The sequence below is a fragment of the Talpa europaea genome, assembly GCF_964194135.1.
Source record: "Talpa europaea genome assembly, chromosome: 6".
In the NCBI taxonomy this organism is placed as follows: Eukaryota; Metazoa; Chordata; class Mammalia; order Eulipotyphla; family Talpidae; genus Talpa; species Talpa europaea.
In genome coordinates, this window is record NC_140072.1 from 49,199,618 (window position 1) to 49,221,454 (window position 21,837).

Below are 21,837 nucleotides of genomic sequence, written 5' to 3' on the forward strand. Positions count from 1 at the left end.
TGTGTGTGTAAACTATATCTGTGAAGCCGACAATGACTTACCAAATGTACAAATTTGAACTTCTAATTAATACAATGACATTTAAAAGTCTCAAAGGTCACCCCCATAACACTAAAGTAATTTCACTGACTGAAGTCAAAAACAACTTTAAAATATTTGAAGAACCAAGCAGTGCCATTTGTACATATTGGTCAGAAGCAAAGGGTAAAGAAAGTGAGACAGATGTTTCTATTTATTAGAACCAATAATCAATGTAGTCTTTTCTTATTAACGGCATTCAACAACCATTAAAATATGTTCACCCAAAAGATGATGTTTTCATACTGCCATATATATATAATATGTATGCATTATACGTAAAGTAGACCTATAACATAATATATGCATTGTTATGTAATATTAGGTGTATCTTATGAGACTGTAGTAACAAATACCATATTGAATCATTAAAAAACATTTTGCATGTGTATCTATGTTCCCCAGAAAAATTCAAAACCTACAATAACATGATAAATTACATTTTAATGACAACATAATTCATACTTGCATTACCTCTTTGGACTTTAAAACTCCCCTATGAAATTGTTTTCCCATTTTACAAATAAATGAAGAGTAAGAAAACGGTCCAAATCAACCTGGCACTTGGCTTTAAAATCCAAGAACCTTGTCAGTGGAGTCTGCTCTCCCTTGGTTTGCCCTTCGTGTGGTAGAAAGATCAGAACTGTCACCTCCTCTAAAAAAGAGACTGAAAATGCAATGGCAGAAACAGCAGTGACCCCTGGTGAGGAAAAGGCTATTGACAAAATTCTGACTGGTTTCTTGAGTTATTAAAACTACCGCTCAGAGCAATTTTAGACAATTTTTTTTTTGGTATCTTTTTTTCCTTTTTATTTTTTTTTACTTTTTAAATTTTTTTTTACATCATTGTTCATTCTTAAACAATATTTGCTTCCCCCCACACCCTCAGGTATAGTCCCCATAGAGTTTCCTTCACCAATGCACCCGTGAACCATCACCTCAGTCCTTGTGTTCCTCCCTCTCTCCCTCTGATCCCTCTCCCTCCTCCTCCCCTGAAGTATAAATTTTAGACAATTTTTAACTTGACTGTCCAATTCATGGAATCTTAAAATGTTAAATTTGATTGTTTGCATGTGATGGGAAAATATATACTGAAATTAATGCTATATCCATGAACTAGCATTAAAACATCATATGTGTACCTGCACACACATATGCAGAAGGACATATCTTTCCAAAGGCACATTAACAAATCATTCACCTTATCTTCAGAACAATAACCATATTGCAAAACCACACAGACCAAAGATGAATCACCCAGTCCCCTGTGGTTTGATTATATGACTTAGGATAATTAAAATGATAATAATTACAAAAATGAGCCTCTTCTCCTTGACCCAAAAGCACTATCTGCTAAGAATTAGATTCAGATCATTTTGACTCACACATGTAAATTTTATAACACCACTGCCTTGCTTTGATGTAGTATTTAAATTTTTAAGCAGGCTTTCACAAGCTAATATTCACTGCTACACTTCTGGATTTAATGACATTTTCATCTCCTCATCTCTGGGCCTCACCTTGTGAAGTCTGTCATTTCCATCATGATCATACACATCTGCTTGGCCAGCACAATTATATCATTGCCGCTGTCGTCCCATTTGGCCACTTCAGCATCCAGCTTGCTTTTCTCTTGGTGGAATATCTCCACTTGCTCAGCTATTTTTGCCTTCTCCTCCTGTGGTAGCTGTGCCATGATGGCCTGTGTGGATTACAGAAAATGTATGACTAATGGTGACACAGGAAGTACAGACTGTAGGTTGACTCTGCTTCCATGTTAGGGCAAAGCCAGGGCCCGACAGAGTTTATAGGCTGCCCCTTTATTCTGGAAATTACATCTTCATCCCAGGCAAGGCAAAGCATAGACTGGTAAAGTCCCCCAGATTCCCAATCCCCACTCCCACATACAAAAATACAGAGTGATCCAGAGGTACATGCACATTGACAGTAACAGAACTTCTAGGTTGCTTTGATGACATATGTTTGTTCAAAAGAATCTATTCTTGACAATTTTTATATTTGGTTTCAGGAAACTTTTACCAGATGAAAGAATGCACCTCTTTCAACACTGAAATCTGTTCAGAAAAGGAAAAAAAGAAAAAAGCCCTTCTGTCACTTGGAAGGAGAATAATTTTAAATGATATCTGTGCATATAAGTGGGCTGGGATGAGGAGACTTTCCATGAGTGTTACTGATGGAGTTCATGGTTAGATACCATATAAAAATTCCCTGCCCAGGGCATTTCAGGGATGGCATATCTATTCCCAGCCCTCCCACACCTCCCTCCTTTATGAAAATCCTGGGATGACCATAGTTCTCTGAAGGGAGAAATATGGCAGAATAAAGTATGGGATTAGGATATAAAGGTTAATTTTCAATAGTTGCTAATGAATCAAAAGGATAAAATAAGATTTACAGGTACAAACAGCCATTAGGCAAATGTATATATTTACCGGTTGAAATTGTTGAGACTAGCAGCTCTTAGAAACCAAATCCTATATATTCCCAGGGAGCAATGATTCAGCAGTAGCTCATCAAGTGTTCCTGGTGAATTTATGGAACACAAATACCACAAAGAAGGAGAATCAACTGTATTTGCTAAACACTGTTAAGGTACCAGGCTCTAAGTGAAATAGTTGAAATCACCTCACTGCATCGTTACAGAGTTATGTGCAATTTGCTTCAAAGACAAACATGGGGTTAAGTACATAGGCACTAGCTTCCTTCTAATACTGATATGGATGTATTCTGTAGATAAGAGACCAAGAACATATGATTTGAGGGACCAATAGTTTTTAGAAAGGACAAGTAGACTAATATACACTCAAAAAAAAAAAAAAAAAAAACCCTGCTTCCTAATTTGTAAAGCACCTCCCAAAAGAAGTGAAATGTTTGAAGTGAGGTAGTTGCAGTCTCATAGAAATATCCATGGATATGAACTCAGAAAAACTAGGCTCATGTAGAATCTGTCATTGACTTGGGTTTAGTTGTCATTGCTAATGGATCGTGTACTTAACTCTTCATTTATAGGAGTAATAAACAGTTACATAAAAAATTATGAAGATTGATGTAACTATAATACATGAGTACTGAGATTGTGCTATGAGGCTTATGTATTGTCAAAGACTTAATTTATTTATTCTACAAGATAAACATTGATTGCCTCTATTGTACTGATGATGGCATGAAGGTCCAGAAAAATTAAATTCCCCCTATTACACAAGTAATTAGCTGCAGGAATAGGATTCAAATGGAAGTAAGCTAATCCTGCCCTAACTATAGTGCGCAATGGAACATGGGACACAACCACTCAAGTTTTGCACTGCACAAGGGTTCCAGCCAAGGGGGGCAAGGGTCTCTGCAATCCCTAGCTCTGTCCACCAGGTTGAGCATCGTAGTGATGAGAATACATCTGCCCAGAGGAAGGGACATATTTATTTGATTTGCATATAAGTGTCTTTGGACTAGCAACTACCCAGATGCTACATTCTCTAAATAGAAAACCAGGTCTATTAAATTACATATTTCAGGCCTTCCTGGTGCCATAAGGGGTTGTCTCAGTTGCTATCAAGCTCTCACCAGCCAATGCAGCAGGAGTTTGATCCTGGCCAGGGGATGGCACAGATGTCTTGTCCACTGCTCCCCTCAGCAGTGTATTTCAGCACATCCACCTGTTCTGCTCCCCACTGTCTCTGGTGAATCCTCTCATCCCCTGCACCCCAGTTCTTGTATACATGAATAAATCTTAAAAAAATATAGAGTCCATGTTTGCATATGTAAAGCTTTATATAAATAGTGTCTGTGTGTGTATGATGTGTATACAGACATACAAATTACAGCCCATGTTAAAAAAAGCCAGACTGGTACAAATACAATAAAGTACTTAACACACTGTATTAAAAATACTTTTAAAACTAATTTAAAAATGTGGTCAATGTAAAGGGCTTGCTATAAAACTCATTTATACAGTATTGTGCTGATAAGGTAGCTATTCCATTGTATTTGATATAATTTTGGATTTACAGAAGCTAAATATGCACTTTTTTTCTTGATGCATCCCTAATTATCTAATGTTGTCCTAGAACATTAGCATTCTTCATACAAGATGGATATCAAGTTTTACTGAGACTTTACAAGTCCTAACCAGCATCATTTATAGTGTTCACTAGGTGTTTCTCTGATAAAGAATCTGTGAATCTACTCTACAGACATCCAGGCTCTTCACTCAATCCCCAGATAGAAAACAATGAATATATCATTGTCCTGAGAAAGGTTAATTTGTGCATTGAAGGGCATATACTTCCCTGACTATATCACTTAAGTTTTCAATTGTACAATTTAGCATTTGGATATTAACTGCTTTGCTCTGCTCTCTAATTTTGAATTTACTCCTCCAGTTTTTCTCTGAGAGCTTTTGTAGGGTAGGGGTCTTAGCATCCTTCACAGAGTAGGTGCTTAATAAGTATCTTCTGACTGACTGTTCACACATTTCCCCACTCACTGCATCAACATAGTTCGAGAAAAGTATCAGAACTAACTAACATTTTCTAAGGGCACAATTCTGAGGAAAAACAGCCCATTGAAAGCAGATTTGCAAAGGAAGATGTTATTCTGTTTCTAGGGGTGCTCAACTCACATAATGTACTTACTGGTGTGTGACTTGTGTGCAAGTTTTTTACGTTTGCTTCTGCTTATATAGCTATCGATGAGAAGGAGTCTTTTCGTAAATATTCTTAAAATGCTCTTGGCTTTTAAAAATTCATAATTGACCTTTTCTGAAACTGGAATTTAAAAAAAGGTTATCTATAAACAGTAGATCACAAACTGTGAAATTTGCAAGTTAATCAAATTAAAATTCAACACATGAGTTTTAATTAGGTCTTATCAATGTAACTCAGCAGTTTGAAATGTTAACACATTAAAGCCATTCTTGCTAGGAAAAAAAATTAGAAACTGGCTATATTCAAATCAAGTTTGATATAAAATATATAACATGCAATTGTTCATTCCCTCAAACTAAAGGCTCATGGGAAAAATGATTCCCATGGTCAAGAGGAAAGGGAACAGTCAATTTTCTGTTTGTGTGATGTGGTAACTGGAGTGATCTGAGTGTCTGCGGTTTCTAGTTCATGGTAACCAAGCACAGCACTACAGATTGTTAATCTGACTGATCTGGGGCCCCAGATTGGTAGCATCAAAGACTTGAATCTGCAAGGCCCTCTACCCCTCCCCAGATTCCCAGCCTTTCCTCTGAACCGTCCATCCATCATCTAATGCTATAAACTATACCAACTGAGTGAAAATGCAAATCACTCATACAAGCCAATCACCACTCATCCCAGTGCCTTTCCTCCATCTAAATTTCTTTCTTTTTTTTTCCAAAGATTTATTTATTTGTACAAGAACTGGGGTATAGGCCAGAAGCGCAGGAGGGTGAGAGGATTCACCAGAGACAGAGGAGGGAACAGAAAAGGCAGATGGACTGAAATACACTGCTGAGGGGAGCAGTGGGTGACAGGAGAGGTCTGCCGCTCCATGTGGGACCCTCGCCAGCTGGCCGAGATCTAACTGGTGAGGCAGAGGCTGCGGACAGCTTCACAGCGTGGCACTCAACTGCCTGCGCCACCAGGGGAGGCCCACCTTCCATCTAAATTTAGAGGAGCTATTGACATAATTTATTTTTAGTGTCAAAGAGAAAAGAGTTTTGAAGTCTTTGGATCCCCCACAGACCAATGTGAGCTGCTTAAATGCAGAGCAAGAGTCTAACATCAAGACTTTAACTACATGAATGTTTACACAAAATTAAAAGCACTAAAACCCAACATGCTCAATCTACTCACTTGATTTCAAAGCAGGGTAATAAATATTAGTGAGAGTGGGACTTTCACCAGTCTCAGTCTGTGAAGTGAATTGGAAAATTGAGGTAATTGTCCCATTCACTCAAGTAAAACTTTCATGATTGCTTCTACTGTCCAGCTACTTCAGGTTAAATTATTTGATCTGGCTTCTCATCAACTTAACATTATGTAGTAAGTTTTGTGTTGTATTTCACCAAGCAGTTCTCCTAAGGACATCATGAGGTACACACACAAACACACACATATTGGTGAGGCATAGAAAGGTTAAGGAAATTGCCTAAAGTGAAAGACTGACCAAGTCCATATTTAAAATGAGAGCTGTGTAATGTTAAAAAACAAAGAAGAAGGCATTATTTGAAGATTTATTTATTTATGCATACAAAAACTGGGGTGTAGGCCAGAGGTGTGGGGGTGAGAGGATTCACTAGAGACAGAGTGGGGAGCAGAACAGCAGGTCTATTGAAACACACTGCTGAGGGGAGCAGCAGGGAGACAGGTGAGGTCTGCTGCACCATGTGGGTTAGCTCCCTGGCTGGGGATAGAACTCATGGAATGCATGTTGCAGTGGCTGGTGACTGCTTAATAGTGCTGATACTTTAACCCCTGTGCCACCAGGGAGGCCCCGAATAATACCTTCTATCATCAAACTCAAGCGCTTAAGATTGTTCCTACAATTTTGTTTTTGACTTTATCAACCTTTGAAATAAAGTTTATAAATGTCCCTAAGATCCCAGGGGATGATCACTTTCACATTTTACCAGGTTAGGGTATTATTGATGTCATTCTTTGTCTTTCACAGGTATTGCAGACAAACAGGGTAGGCATACATAAATGAAATAAACATCAAAATTCAGAAATTGAGAGCAATGTTGGGATTGGCACTAAAAGCTTTTTCACACCTTAACATCCTTTCAGACTAATTTACCACTTTCAGAGAGAAAGAACATGACTGAATGAGAACACAAAATAAGACCATTAACAGGAAAGGATTGGCCACAGCAAGAGAAACTACCTCTATCCCAGACAACTTTTGCCTCCTTCCCAATTTTCACCAAATTAACACACTTCTTTGGTCAAAAGTTCGACCATCTGTCATCTCAGCAATTCAATGCACCCTCTTATTTCCAACTTACAGCCATAATTCTATGTCTCTGATTTCTCATCATATAATTACAGGCTTAAAAAGGCTGACTCAATAACAAGTGCTATCTACTGCAACTTAATCATACAGACCACGTGCTAGTCCCAAAGACAAATCAGTGACTACTGGATTATAGACATACTCTTTTCTTACTATCTTGGAACATGTTTAATCATGCTGAGAATCTTTAAAAAAAAAAAAAAGAATATTACCTTTCCAATCACTGGCTGAAGAAAAAATAGTGATGTAGAGAGATGCCACCTAATTTTTGTTTCCAGACATTACAACTGACTAAATTTCTAACGTTAGAAGATGTGTAAAATGAAAGTATCCTGGGACTGGATTCTTCCTTGTGAAAGTGGGTTAATCATGCCACTTGACCAGATCGTGATTATAAAACACATTTAAGTGTTGTATAATATACCTTAGTCTAAAAAAACAAGTCAAAGAATATTGGTTGTATCAATACAGAGTTGCAATAAGTCAAATCAACTCTGAATTAATGAATGTTTGGATGAATTACTGAAGCTTGTTTTTGTCACTGACATAAAAATGCTGGTTTTATTTAATTTTGAAAATGAATTATTTGACTGATGAATTATTTATTCCAACACAGACTCAAAAGACTGCTAGTTATGAACTTCCTGATTTTTAACATTTTTGAGGAGATAATCTACAAGGAAGTTTCAAAGACTGGGGCCCCATGCTCTTTTGTGTATTTTTCCACTGTCACCTGTTTATTATGTACAAAAGAGATTTTTTTCTAAAGGGTAATTATCAGTCATCCCTTATTGAAAATAATCTCATCAGGTATTTCTTCATTATTTTACAAGTAAAAAACAGGCAAAACATCATAAGGAACATATCAAGTGATTTGACTATTCAGATTTTTACAGATGATGGAATTGGCACTCAGAGAGATTAAGGAACATGTATCAGAGCATGGCCCTCACTCACTCTACGCTTCACACTTAAAAGTCAAATATGTCTGAAATCAAAACTAGTTTATCTTTGATGTTTTCTGACTTTTACACTCACATTTCCTCTACCAATGTTCATCTATATCTTCAGGATCATTTAAATTGTTGCATGAGGTTATCAGGGCATAAAAGCAAGTAAGAGCACAAAAAGACTTTCTTGACAACATAAGACTTAGGGTTTTTTTTTTTTTTTTTGAGTCCTCTTCAAAATAACCTCTGATTGTCAATTTCCTATGCTTCTTTCACAATTCCTAAACCAGTGTGAATTGGGGTTTCCAACTACATAACCTAAATGATTACCTCATTCTCAACTTCACACTTCCTATTCATTATCTGAAGTTAAACTTAATAATTAGAACATCTAATTCTCAGATATACTATAATTTGATTGTGACATTTCAAGAGAAAATATGCTTACCCTCTTTTATAGCCCCCAAGAATTTCATTTAACAACACCTGTCTTGATTACCTGCAACTAACCTTAAGAATATACAGTGGCGGTTATTGCCATGTAAAGAGTGAATTGCTAAAAACCACCACTAGAGGAGACACACATTTCTTAGCAATTAATTTTAAGATTCCATGTCCCTGGAATCAAGCAATTTCTCTAAACCTTCAAACGAAGTTGGCGCACACACCTCCTATGCACCAAACCAAAATCCTGGACATCCACTCACCCGAGCACTCTGCCCTGCAATGAGCTGGTCATCTTCGGTTTGAACACTTGTCCGGCTGCGCACATCATAATCTTCCTGCTCAAAGTCAGAATCATCCTCCAGTTCTTCTGGAGTCTGGAAAGAAAGAGGAAAAGAGAAAAGATGTCACACTATAATTGACAACCTTCACTCCCATGTATACACATCTTCACTACAAAAGCTAAGTAACACCCCCAAGGAAAAGAAAACTTATTGGAGATTACGTGTAAGGGATTATGTGGGAGGGTACTCCTTAGAATGGAGTCAGGAAACTTAAGTTGCCCTAATTTATATACTTTTAAAAGTACATTTCACTTACAACTTCCTTGTATAGGTATAGCAAGGTTAACTCTTGACATGACATGCTTTCTATTTTTTTTTTTTTAATTTAAAGATTTTTATTTATTTATTTATACAAGAACCAGGGTATAGGCCAGATGTGCGGGAGGGTGAGAGGATTCACCAGCGCCAGAGAGGGGAACAGGACAGGCAGACTGATGAAATACACTGCTGAGGGGAGCAGTGGGCGAGACAGGAGAGGTCTGCCGTGCCATGCAGGACCCTCGCCAGCCGGCTGGGATCAAACCGGCACTGCAGAGGCTGCGGACAGCTTCACAGCACTGTGCTCAACCACCTGCACCACCAGGGAAGGCCTGGCATGCTTTCTAATTTTAAGAAAAAGTATATTTGTGTGTTACTCCACCCATAGAAATCTATTACAAGATAGAAAATCACCATCAACAACAAAAATTACATCTACACTTGCTCTTTAATGCCCCTTTTGCTCTATTCTAGCTCTGCATTAGTCTCAATAAGCAAAAAGAGTTATCTGTAAGTCAGTGACAGACCTGATGAAATATCTGATGCAGTCATTAAGCCCCATAGTATAAGGATTATGACTAATGGATCAGGAGTCATGAAAACCTGACTACTTATCCCTTTGTGACCCCTGGCAAACTCCTCTTAGCTTGGTTTTATTCTATGTGAAATGGTGTTGATAACCATAGCTGAGTCTATGACTACTGTGAAGTTTCAGTAATGAACTCTGTGTAGTCTTTCACATTTTATATACATACACACACACACACACACACACACACACATATAGTTATTCAGAAAAAAAGACACCACTAGGAGAATCTGAGAACAAGGGAATGAGTCTAAAGCATCCCTCCTTCCTGCCACCAAGACATACTTCATTAGAAGGTAAAACAGTCACATGTCAACCAAATTTCCCCTCTTCCAGGCCAGCACAGCATCATTCAGAGAGGTTTCCTCCCTTTAACCTCTTTTTTCTCAAGTGAGAGAAGGGAATCTAGTGGGGGAAATCAATCCCTCCAGCACCATGGGCTTTGTGTGAAGCCTTACTTTTATTATTACAAGCTATAAGAATTGCAGGAGATCTATGGAGCTCAGCCACTGGGAATCTGAATGGGATGGATTAAGGTTGCAATCCAGCTTCCTTAGCATACCAAGTTCACACTGACAAGTAGGAATCCCAACCAGCAGACTTACTTCTCTGTGAGTTAAAGTCAGGGGTACACTTTCACTAGGTTCAGCAGGGTAAATAAAGATCTGCTTGATTTCAATCCTCAAATCAGCAGTTCTACAGGCCCTACTAAGTGTGTCCACACTCAGGCCAGGTGCTGAATCATAGCCCACTGTGGAGAGTGCTTTACAGTCATCTCTGACCATGGGATACTCTTGGAAGCTGTATGGGCCGACAGTGCTCAAGATAAGAGATAGACAGGCAGAGGTGAGCATTCCAAGTGCAAAGTCAGAGGTTCTGTTGATCTAGGGAATATGGGGTGTAGTTTAACTTCAGTTAAGACAACAAACACAGTCTTACTAGTTTAGGAGCTACTTTTCCCATTGTACCTGGGAAGGGAATATAATTCATAACCCTGCTAAATGTTGAATAAAGCCTCAGTCTCTCTGACCAGGGAATCTATCCAGAGCACACAGGAAGTCACCTAGCCCATTCAATAGCTCTTTGTCCAGTGACACATGGACAAAGAACACAACCCATGCTTTCCCTATCTACAGAGCAAAACTGATAGCCTCACCAGATCAGAGAATTTAGTGCATGCTCAGACCCTTAGTGTAGACCCTTAGTCTCAGCCAGCTGATCTGCTAATTCAAAGTCCCATCTACTACTGAAAATAATTCCCAATCCAACCATAGTAGTTAGCCCAGCCAGAGGATCCAGGCCAATACAGAGCCCATCCTACAGCTTCACTTGAGCAAGGAACCAAGCTAGCAGCCCTAATTCAACTTCTCAAAGTTAGTGGCACCCCCCATTTCAGTCCTCAGAGGTTAATCAGATGTCCCACCTCAAAATATACTAAAATAGAAGGCTGCACTTCCCCAAGAACATTACTAGAAGATATACCCAGAAACCACTAGGGAACAATTGTCTCTTCCGAATGAAAAAGGTCTAAAAATAGAGTCCAATTATGGAAATGCACATATACCAATGTAAGGAATCAAGGATCATGAAACACAAGTGGACATGACACCATCAAAAGAAACTAATAAGGCTCCAATAACTAACTTTACAGAAATAGGGATCTATGAACTCTCAAATAATTAAAATATTTCTCTTAGGAAGTCTAGTAAATGTAAAGAAAATACACACAACTAAACAAAATGAGAATAATATTGCCTGAACAAAGCAAGGAAACAGTAAACATTAAAAAAAAAAACCCACCCAAAACAGACACTCGAGAGTTGAAAAATATAATAACTGAACTGAAGATTTCAACAGAGTTTCAAAAAGTAAATTCAGTCATGCAGAAAAAAGAATCAGTGACCTAGAAGACAGGCCATTTGAAATTACACCCACACACACATACACACAACAAAAAAGAAATAAAAGAAAAAAAGGGGGAAAGTCTATAGGAATTATGGGGGACATGATAAAAAAAAAACAATATTCACATTATGGTAATTCCAGAAGGGAAAGAGAAAGGAACATAGGTATATTTAAAGTAATAATGGCTGAAAAAGTCCTTAATCTGGGGAGAGAAATAAACATCAGATCCCTGAGGCTCAAAAGACACCAAATGGATTGAACCGTTATAGTGGTACACTGAAACAAATTATAATTAAATTTTCAAAAGTCAAAGACAAAGAGTTTTAAGAGCAGGAAAGGAACAAAGAGAAGATAAATACAAGGGAACCTCCATAACACTACTGATGGATTTTTCACTTTTCATGCTAGACAGAATGGGGTGACATTCAAAGTATTGAAAGAAAATAGTTGTCAACTAAGGGATTTCATGCCTGTTGTTCTGTTCAGAAATGAAGGAGGAATGAAGACTTTCCTAAAACAAATGCAGAGGGAATCCAGACCTGCCTTTAAGAAATGCTAACAGAGTTCTTTGAGTGCAAGTAAAAGAATCTAATTAAATATTAAAACATTAAAAGCAAACATAAAAAGGTATCATCACTTTCCCTTGTAATGATATATACATATATGATACACATAGAGAATCATTTAAATCTGCAATATGGTAATGACAGTACATAAATCACAATGCTGCTTTAAAAGTTGAAAAATAATGTAGTAAAAGTAACCAAAATTACAAAAATCTCTTCTTAGTTACGTGATATGACATGTAAATTGTAAAAGCAATAACCTAAAATAAGAGGAGGAAATAAAAGAGAAGAAATAAAAGTGAAAAGTTTATGAATTGTATTGAAGTTAGTTGTCAGTTTAAAATAAATAGGTTGTTATAAGTTTAAGATAGTTTATGTCTTTTGTTAACCATAGGAAAAATCCTGTAATTACATAAAAAAGCAAAATTAAGAAGTTCAAGAATATTGCTGCCAAGAGACATGAAAAAATAAAACACATATACACACAAACAGCAAGATATGAAACAAGAACAACGGATTTACAAAACAACCTGAAAACTTCTTACAAAACAATAACTAAGTTCTTACTGAATATGAAGATTAAATTCTCCAATGAAAATACATAAAATAGCTGAATGAATTTTAAAAGATTAAAATAAATTTAAATGAATTAAAGATAAAAAGAAATTTAAAAGTTTCAATAACAAGCTTCTAACAAGAGTTTCCTTTTAGCCTTAAAGAGAATTAAGAGACTAAGAATTAAAAAAGATACTTCAAGCAAATGATAACCTTCAAAAGCTATTCTTATATCAGAAAAAAACAGAATGAAAATAGTACCTTGAAAAAATATCTGCACTCCCACATTCAGAGAAACATTATTTAAAATAGCCAAGACATGGGAACTACCTAAATATCTGTCAATGAATGGACAAACATACACACAAAGGGTTATTATTATTCAGCTATAAAAGATGAGGAAATTCTACCATTTGCCACATGATTGGACCTTAAAAGTATGATGCTAAATTAAAAAAAAAAAAAAAACTCAGACCAAAAAAAAAAAAAAAAAGACAAAGTGTATGTTTTTACTTATAAATGGAATCTTAAAAAAAAAAACAACCAAATTTATAGAAGATATCAGACTTATGGTTCCCAGAGGTAGAGGAAAGGATAATTAGAGAAAAGTTGTCAAAATGTACAAACTTGCAGTTCTGAGAAAGTACTAGGTATGTAATTATAACATCACTATATTAATACTGCTGTATGTGATACATAGTTATTACAAGTAAGCCCTAAGAGTTCTCATCATAAGGAGATTTTTTTCTATTTGCCTTTTTTTATTGTATCTATATGAGAAGATGGATATTAGCTGTACCTATTGTGGTAATAATTTCACAATATATGTAAATTAAGCCATCATGTTGTCCCTCTTAAAGTTATAAAGTGATGTATGTTAACTATTTCTCAGAACTGGGTGGTGGGAACTAATTTAGACTCAAACACCTAAGTGTGTCTGACTCCTAACATACTGTGCTTTATAGGTTTGTTGTGTTGTTGTAGTTTATTATTTTTTTACCTAACAAATTAGGGGAGAATTGGAGCCATGGAATTGGTTTAAAGTGACTTAGAGGGAGATCCTGTGCAATCTGCTGTCAGTTTTAAAGAAAAGACAAGAATCCGTACACTCAGAAATAAATAACTCTCTCCATTCCCAAGATATAATAACAGAGACCATGCATGAAGTGCCTTCCATGTGCCCACCACGACTTTCTCTATGTGATTTACATGCAGTAACTCATGAAGTTTACTTAAAAGTCCTGTAATGTGAACACTATTTTTTCTATGCGACAGACACAGAACCTTAGGCAAGAGAGATCTACCTTGCTCAAAAACTTCTAATTCAGTTAAAAGCATTTATTCGAAACTATCAAGCTCTCTTAATTGTAAGAGGATGAACTCAGAAGGTGGGCAGGATGCAGGGAAGGGGAGTATAGGAAGACAGTGCATTTAATGTGAGATTCCCCACCTCGATTGCCATTAGCCTGAAAAGTGATGGTCACCCACAAAACTGCCTCTTTGCACATAGTAGCCCCACCTCCCAGGGCTCTGTCTTCCAGATTACAAGTTATACTGATGATGCAGTTGCCCACTCCCCATCCAAAAGGGCACATTTTTTATTCTGCTGGTTTGTTTGGCTACCTCGGTGCAATTAATCAGGTGTGGTTATTGATGAAGCCTTGAGATTGGGCAGACAGGCATAAAATGGGGTCCTTCATGCCAATATCACATCATGCCTAGTAATTTCCCAAGCTTTGGCATATCCCTCTTGTTCTTCCCTCTTGCCATCAACCTTATTAACATTCACTCTGTAATCTACAGATGTTCAATTCTCTTTCATTGGCATATTAAAAGAAAGAGAGAAGAAAGAGGTTTTGTTCTCATACTTTATTAACTAAAGCAGGGCTGGAATAGGCAAAACCTGGCTCAAATAACTGGTTGTATTTTCATTGTGGACAGAAAATGATCTCTCATCATTTCTCGCTCTCCTGGCGTGTCTGTGGAACAATTACAGCAAGTTGGTAAATTCTGCTGACAGATGAGATGACAAGATTGCAAGCACTTTTCACCTTTAGTTTTTGAAAAGGAGAAAAGCAAAATGGAAAATTTCACACAACAGGAAAAGAGAGGATGACAGTACCTGTAGGAATGTGTGCAAACATTTTGGTGATCTGTGCATTTAGAAGATGAGTCAATGACAAAACCTGGCAACACAGAGCAGTGATGATGAGGTCTGATTTAAGTGACACTATAGCTCAGGAACCAAAATAAAGGAAAAATAAAAATAGGAACAATGCCCTGGATCCAGGGCACCTGAGTGTTTATGGGCTAGGTCCACTGCTCCCAAGATACATGCTTTGGGCAAGTAACTTAGAACTGGTCTGCTTCCCTAGCTCCTCATTCATAAAATAAAGATAATAATTGCTACTGGCCCTGCCAGCCTCACAGGACTCTAGGATCATATGTACATTAAAATACTTTGTAAATGATAAAGATGAACTAAATTAACAAGTGATAGTGATAATTATTAAGCTTACTAATAAAATATACACCTAATAACAACTACAAGAATAATAATGAGCAGCAATAATTTTTAACACCTACTGTAGCCCAGGCATTCAGCAAAATGATTTAATCTGTACAACATTTTAACGAAATAAATTTAGCCCCAATTTCAAAGATGTATAAACAGGCTCAGATGTATTAAGTAAATTTTCCAAGATAATCACACACTATTAGCCCATGCTTTTAACCATCGCAAATACTACCAGGCAAATGGATAAACTTAAAATATTTTCTTGTGCCTTTAACATGCAGCAAGCCCATCCAAAGCATCCATATAAATAGTTCTGTACATGTGCAGTTTGCTAATTGCATGTAAATGTGTCTCCTACTCATGCTGCTATTTTTTGAATTATTCATTTTTATAAGGATGAGTTTTACTTTTTAGTTGGTCAAGCACCTCTGCTAATTAAAGGAGACTTATGAGAGTTCTGTTGGGAGCAGAAACATGAGGACATAGCTTGGTAAGTGCAGCAGGAGAGGTTGGGTGATGTAAGAAGGACTTCCCAACAGCTCTGTACACCATTGGAGTGAACTAAAAACTAGAAAATAACATTAATGATTTTCTAAAGCCAATATATAGCAAAATCCCAGTTAGTCCCAGTTAGGATTGACTGGCTACTGGCCTCTCTAACCTGGATTACTCTGGAGGCCTCTCAACTGATTCCTTGCTTCTGCCTATGCCCCTTACATTCTAGTCTCGACGGCATAGTCACATGGTCCTTCAAATTCTAAGCCAAATCATGGTCTCGCACTCAGAAGTTTTCAGTGCCTCCCATCTCATTCATTGTGGTCCTTAGGCCACACCTGTCATTTCATCTGCCTGAAATATGCTCCCCCCTAATAGCTTTAGTGTATTTCTTCCTTCTTCTCCAACCAAGTATTTTTTCAAACATCACCTAATTAGTGATTTTTCTTTTTTGTTGTTTTTTTAATTAATATTTTATTTTATATAATTCTTAGATCATTTTTCATTTTTGCACAATGTATGCATTATCATTTTGGTTATAGTCCCCATACAATTGCACCCCCCCCCCTTATTTTGACCCTAGTCCTTCCTCTCCCATTCCCTTCCTCCAAACCCCCTAGTGTGTCTCTGGTTTATAGTTGCTTGTTGGTTTTGATTTTTACTTTGTATTAATTAGTCTTTTTCCTGGTCCCGACTCGTGATTACTCTTTTTATTATCTACATAATCCAGTGCTCTATCCCCTTTATATTACTTGTGTTTTTTCCCCTCCCATAGAAAAATAGATAATATTTTGTATTTAACTTGTTTGTTCTCTGTCTTCCACTAAAGGTCTCTAACTTTCTTGAGGTCAGGGGTTTTGTCTAGCTCTGTTCTCTCTATATTCAATACACCTCATAGATTGTGGGATATCTAGTAATCACTTAACAAATTTGATATGAATGATCAAGATCTAGTTACTAATTTTTTTTAAATCATACTTGATCGTTCTTCATTAATTAAGAAAACAAACTGAGGTCCTTATGGACTGTATGGATGACAATAGTCTGTAAAAGACAAATCAGTTTTCTCACAAATTGTTTATAAAGTCATTTCAACCCATAAATTTCTAACTATGACAAGTTCCCTGACACAAATCCCTGCAATTATGCTAATATTGTTGACTTTTTGAAAAAAAAAATTTCATTGACTAATGATATAAACTTCATCCCATCAGAATGAAGAAATTATTTCTTGGGAACCTACTGAGTGTCAGATCTATGGCAGTGCAATTTATGGCTAAGATAAAATTTATCCTTATTTGAAGATAAGAAAACTGAGACAAGGAAAGGAAATAAGCCTATCAATGATCCCAAAATAGTAAAGCGACAGGTGCTCAAACTTTATTGCTTCCAGCACTCTCATTATCTCAGTAATTTTTTCGTGGTACCTTAGGGCTAAATAAAATATTACCTAACAGTTGATTAAGCAGATAGATCACAAAAGTAGATCATGTTGATTGCATACAACAACTTAGTGCATGTTGTACATTGTATTCTACTTATGGAATACAAGTGAATATCCACTGAGCTTCTGTTTTATCATAGTAACCACCAGAAACCCAGCTTCACTAATATATGATGTCATCAAAAGGAACATACCAGCCCAATGTTTAAATCATGAACTACCTTCAGTTAATATTTCATGCAGTATCTGAGAGATATCCAAGCTTTTCAAATTTTTTTAAAATATCTTGCAATGCTGCAAGGCATCTTCATGCACAGTGCAGGAAATGAGAAGTTAAGTGATAGACCTTTATCTAGATCTGGTCCTAAGCCATACTGCTTTCCTTTCTTCTTTCAAAAATATCAAACTCAAACAACCAGTTATAAAAGTTTAGTATATCAGTATTATAGAATTTTTCTAGGGTCATTCTTATGAGAAGCAATGACTGTTTTATTGCCTACAGATATGTTAGCAACAAGGTGTTATCCTCTTCTAACCTACCCACTTATTTCAATTTTCAAAATTAAATATTTAACTCGGTATCATAAATATATACTTGGTCTTCATTATTTGTAGATTCCTTATTTGTGAATTTGCCTACTGGCTGATATGTATTTGTAATTCCCATTTAATACTTTCATGATTATTCATGGACACCTGCACTGTGGCAAAAAAAGAAAAATTGAGTCACCCCAAGTGCACATTCTTAGCTGAGGTAAATCAACATTTTGCCCTGCCTTCTTGTTTCAGTTCTTATATTATAAATGAGAATCCTTTTGCAGTCTATTTAGTGCCATATTTTTGCATTCTCATGTTTTTTATTGGTGATTTTCTCTGCTTAAAATGGTCTCCAAGTATCACTGGGAGGATTAGGAACACGATCTAGTATTCCTAAGTACAAGGAGTTTGGGTTACAAAGAAAAGACTTGTGTTAGGTAAGTTTCCTTTAAGCATGAATTATAGTGTGATTGGCCTGGAGTGTGATATTAATGAACCAAAAATATTAAATAAATTATCTTTAGTTAAAAACATACATAAAACAAGGTGCTACATGAACAATTGATAGAAATGTGATGAGTAGTTTATGGAACCTAATCCTGCACGGCCCCTAAGAGCAATTGTTCAACATTCAGCACTTCAGTGTTCACAGCAACATTATAGAATATAACTACTTCAAATAATGAGAGTCAAATGTATACTGGCCTGTGAGACTTGTCTATTCATTTTTTTAATTATTGTGCTGGATTATCAGAAATTCCTATGTAGCTGATAGATCACTGAGGACATGCCTTAGCAAGAAGCAAACAAAAAATAATCTGTTGGAAGAAGGGCAGATGAGTAGACCTGTTCTAGGGGAGAGGCAGGGCCCTGAAAGCCAGGGTTGGTGTAACAGAAAGGACAAGCTTTGTTTACTTCAAAGAATTGCCAGGAGCTGACCTGGAGCACAGAGATACCAACATCACCACCTAATATGCTGATTAATGAGAGGCAAGGTGATGAATAATTTGATACTCAATGCCCTTTCTGCATTTTTTTTGAGGAAAAAATGATTTATAATTTTCCAAAGGTTAATCAGTCCTTTAGGTGGGAATGGGTCAGGTGTGCTGGGAAAGAAACTACTCTCTATCTTATTGTCTTTCTTCCTGCCCTAGCACAATGGGATTTTATTTTTAAAGTAGACTTAATCATTATATTCATAAAGCAAACCAAGAAATGATTTAAATACAAAATGAAGCCATGTGAACACTGAATGGAGAAAGATTTTAAATATAACAATTTGTACATATTGTGCATTTCTCTCTTCTAAGTTTTAAGTGGTGTGAAATCCATCTGATCAAATCATTTGAAATGTTGAGGAGAAATGACACTTCATGTAACAAAGATACGGCATTTTATCTAAAATTATGTTTTTTTTATAGCTCATGAATGAATAAATGAATGATGGTTATAAACTTCCTCGGCCTCCCAGATGAATGGTTGTCACAAAAACATGAGGGCTAACAATGCAGAAAAATGGCAAAAGAGGGAATATGATGTCTCTAGGATTATAGTGGGATTTAGTGCCAAATGCTTTGAAAACATAACTCTCATGGTCTATTACCTTATTTCACAAGTTAGTGTGTAATGGAAAGAAATTATCTAATTTGATTCAGGCTATTCTGCCTTTCCTTCTCCACCACTTCTCATAACTTTGCTCCGTCATATTCTTATTTCACTAGGTATCTGCTAGCTGCCCCACACCCTACACATGCGTATGCAAGTACTGACCACTGTGACAGACAGTATCCCACAGGGAAGGGGAAAAAAAGTCACTATAAAGAAGACAATAGATATAAAGGGAAATACTATAGTAGATATTACTATATCTAATATCTAGAATAGATACTCTAATATCTATGGTAGATATTAGAGGATCAACATTGGTATTTACATAAACAGAAAGTTATTGGTAGTTGAATAATTAGTATTATTGAGGGAGAAAATCTGGGGGAAGACTTGAGCTAGATCTTGAAAGATGGTGAACAAATTGACCAATTTTATTTTTTTAAAGATTATTTATGCAGACAAGAACTGGGGTAGAGGCCAGAGGTGTGGGGGGTGAGAGGATTCACCAGAGACAGAGTGGGGAACAGAACAGGTGGATTGACTGAAATACACTGCCGAGGTGAGCAGCAGGTAAGTCAGTAGAGGTCTGCGGTGCCATGTGGGTAGCTCCCTGGTCAGGGATTGAATTCATGCTGCAGTGGCTGCAGATAGCTTCATAGGTTGTGTCTTAACCTCTTGTGCCAACAGAGAGGCCCACAAGTTGACCAGTTTTAAAAGGACAAATTAGAACATGAAATTCATCTTTGAACATCCCCAAATTGATATTCTCCAAATTCAAACTTTATACTCTTCATTGTTAAGTATAACTTTTATTGCCTGATGCAATTTATGGAATGCTTTGAACACTTTGAATTGATCATAGAATAATTAAGGAAAACATTTAATGTTTAAACAATCAGGTTAGCATACAGGACAGGAGAGCAGAAGATGTTTTTTGCACTCCTAAGTGAAGGTTTGGTAGATGTTTCACGACAAACATGAATGTCAGTGAAGGGGCAAAGAGAGACCCTTTTTAATGAAGTCCTTCTACACCTGCTCAGAACACTTTAGAAGAATGTGTTATTCTCTGGATGCCAAAGTTAAAGACCACACATTGCATTAATGGAATGATTTCAAGGCTATTAGGATATGGGGGAAAATTAGCATCGTATATGAAATCGCCATGGGATAGGGATATATTGTCTAGAGAGAACAATATAGCACACATACTTATTAAAATCTGAGGGGCCACATGCAGAAAATGAATTAATAGGTTGTTATTGCTTTGTATTGTGAGTGGAGGTTGGTTTTCTTGGTTTCGTCAAATTAATGGTATTACTTTGGCTTACACAATGGTATTTCTAAATGTCACAAAAGGAGAGGATCACCATGGGTATTAACATAATATTTCAATGAAATAACCAAACAATGAAAACTCTGAAATTAATTTCATAAGCTGGAAATGATCTATTTTGGTTGTTCATTGTCAACTATCAAAGTATATAACATTACAAAGCAGAAAAGTACAAACAAGACTCATATTTTCTTGTTTTTTAAAGATTTATTTATTTATACAAGCACTGGGTACAGTCAGAAGCACGGGAGGGTGAGAGAATTCACCAGAGCCAGAGCGGGGAGCAGAACAGGCAGAAGGACCGAGGTACACTGCTGAGGGGAGCAGCTGGTGTGGCAGGAGAGGTCTGAGTGCCATGTGGGGCCCTTGCCAGCAGCCGGGGATTGAACTGGCGCTGCAGAGGCTGCGGGCAGTGCTCAACCACTGCGCCACCAGGGGAGACCCCATATTCTATTTTCTACTGAATAACATGACTTTAAGATCACACTGCATGGCCCCATCTCTGCTTCAATCGTAATAGCCATATATGTATCTGTGCCATCAATTGAGCTTTTGAATATTTAGTTGAGGAAATAGTTCTTTGGCTAAGAAAAGTGTTTGTAAACCAATATGTGAAACTGTTAGAAACATGAAGGGCAACAAAAATAAATAAATCTAATTTTATAATGGAATATTATGCAGCACTAAAGAGGAATGAGGTAAACTATGTGTCTTAATAGAGACAAATGAAGGCATATCGTAGATGAACAAACCGAGTTGCAAGTGATATTTACATTACTTATATGTTTTCTAGGCTGTGTATGTAATTAAACCTACCTTACAACAGAAGACAGTATAAGACAGTAGGGTAGATTGGCTGAAAGGTCATATACTCTTATTTATAGTATTTTAATTATTGGTTGTAAGGAGACTATAGCTATGCATCACTTTGTGATCATATTATAATATTACTAAAGTGTATAACCTTCAATTCTTTCCATCGCACCATTTTCTGATACTGCTGGGAAAATATTAGCTAGAGGACACAGAGAATAGTGGGGCACTCCTAAGTTGGTATCAAATTAAGCCAACAATGCTTGCAAGAATCAGGCAGAGGGCCTCCCCAGTGGCACAGCGGTTGAGCGCTGGGCTACGAAGCTGCCCTCAGCTTCTGCAGCACTGGTTTGATCCCCGCCAGCTGGCGAGGGTCCCACAGGGTGCGCAGACCTCCCCTC

The 21,837-nt window shown here is 36.9% G+C and overlaps 1 protein-coding gene across 4 annotated transcripts in view; it reads right to left on the reverse strand.

The window, feature by feature from the left end:
- CTNNA2 (catenin alpha 2) overlaps window positions 1-21,837 on the reverse strand; it is a gene marked incomplete at both ends in the record, with an annotated part of 953,627 nt that overhangs the window by 50,108 nt on the left and 881,682 nt on the right. For all 4 annotated transcript variants that reach the window (XM_084235606.1, XM_084235605.1, XM_084235604.1 and 1 more), the window contains 2 exons: window positions 1,599-1,780; window positions 8,735-8,848. In XM_084235606.1, coding sequence (XP_084091732.1) covers window positions 1,599-1,780; window positions 8,735-8,848 — 296 coding nt within the window. The remainder of the gene's footprint in view (window positions 1-1,598; window positions 1,781-8,734; window positions 8,849-21,837) is intronic.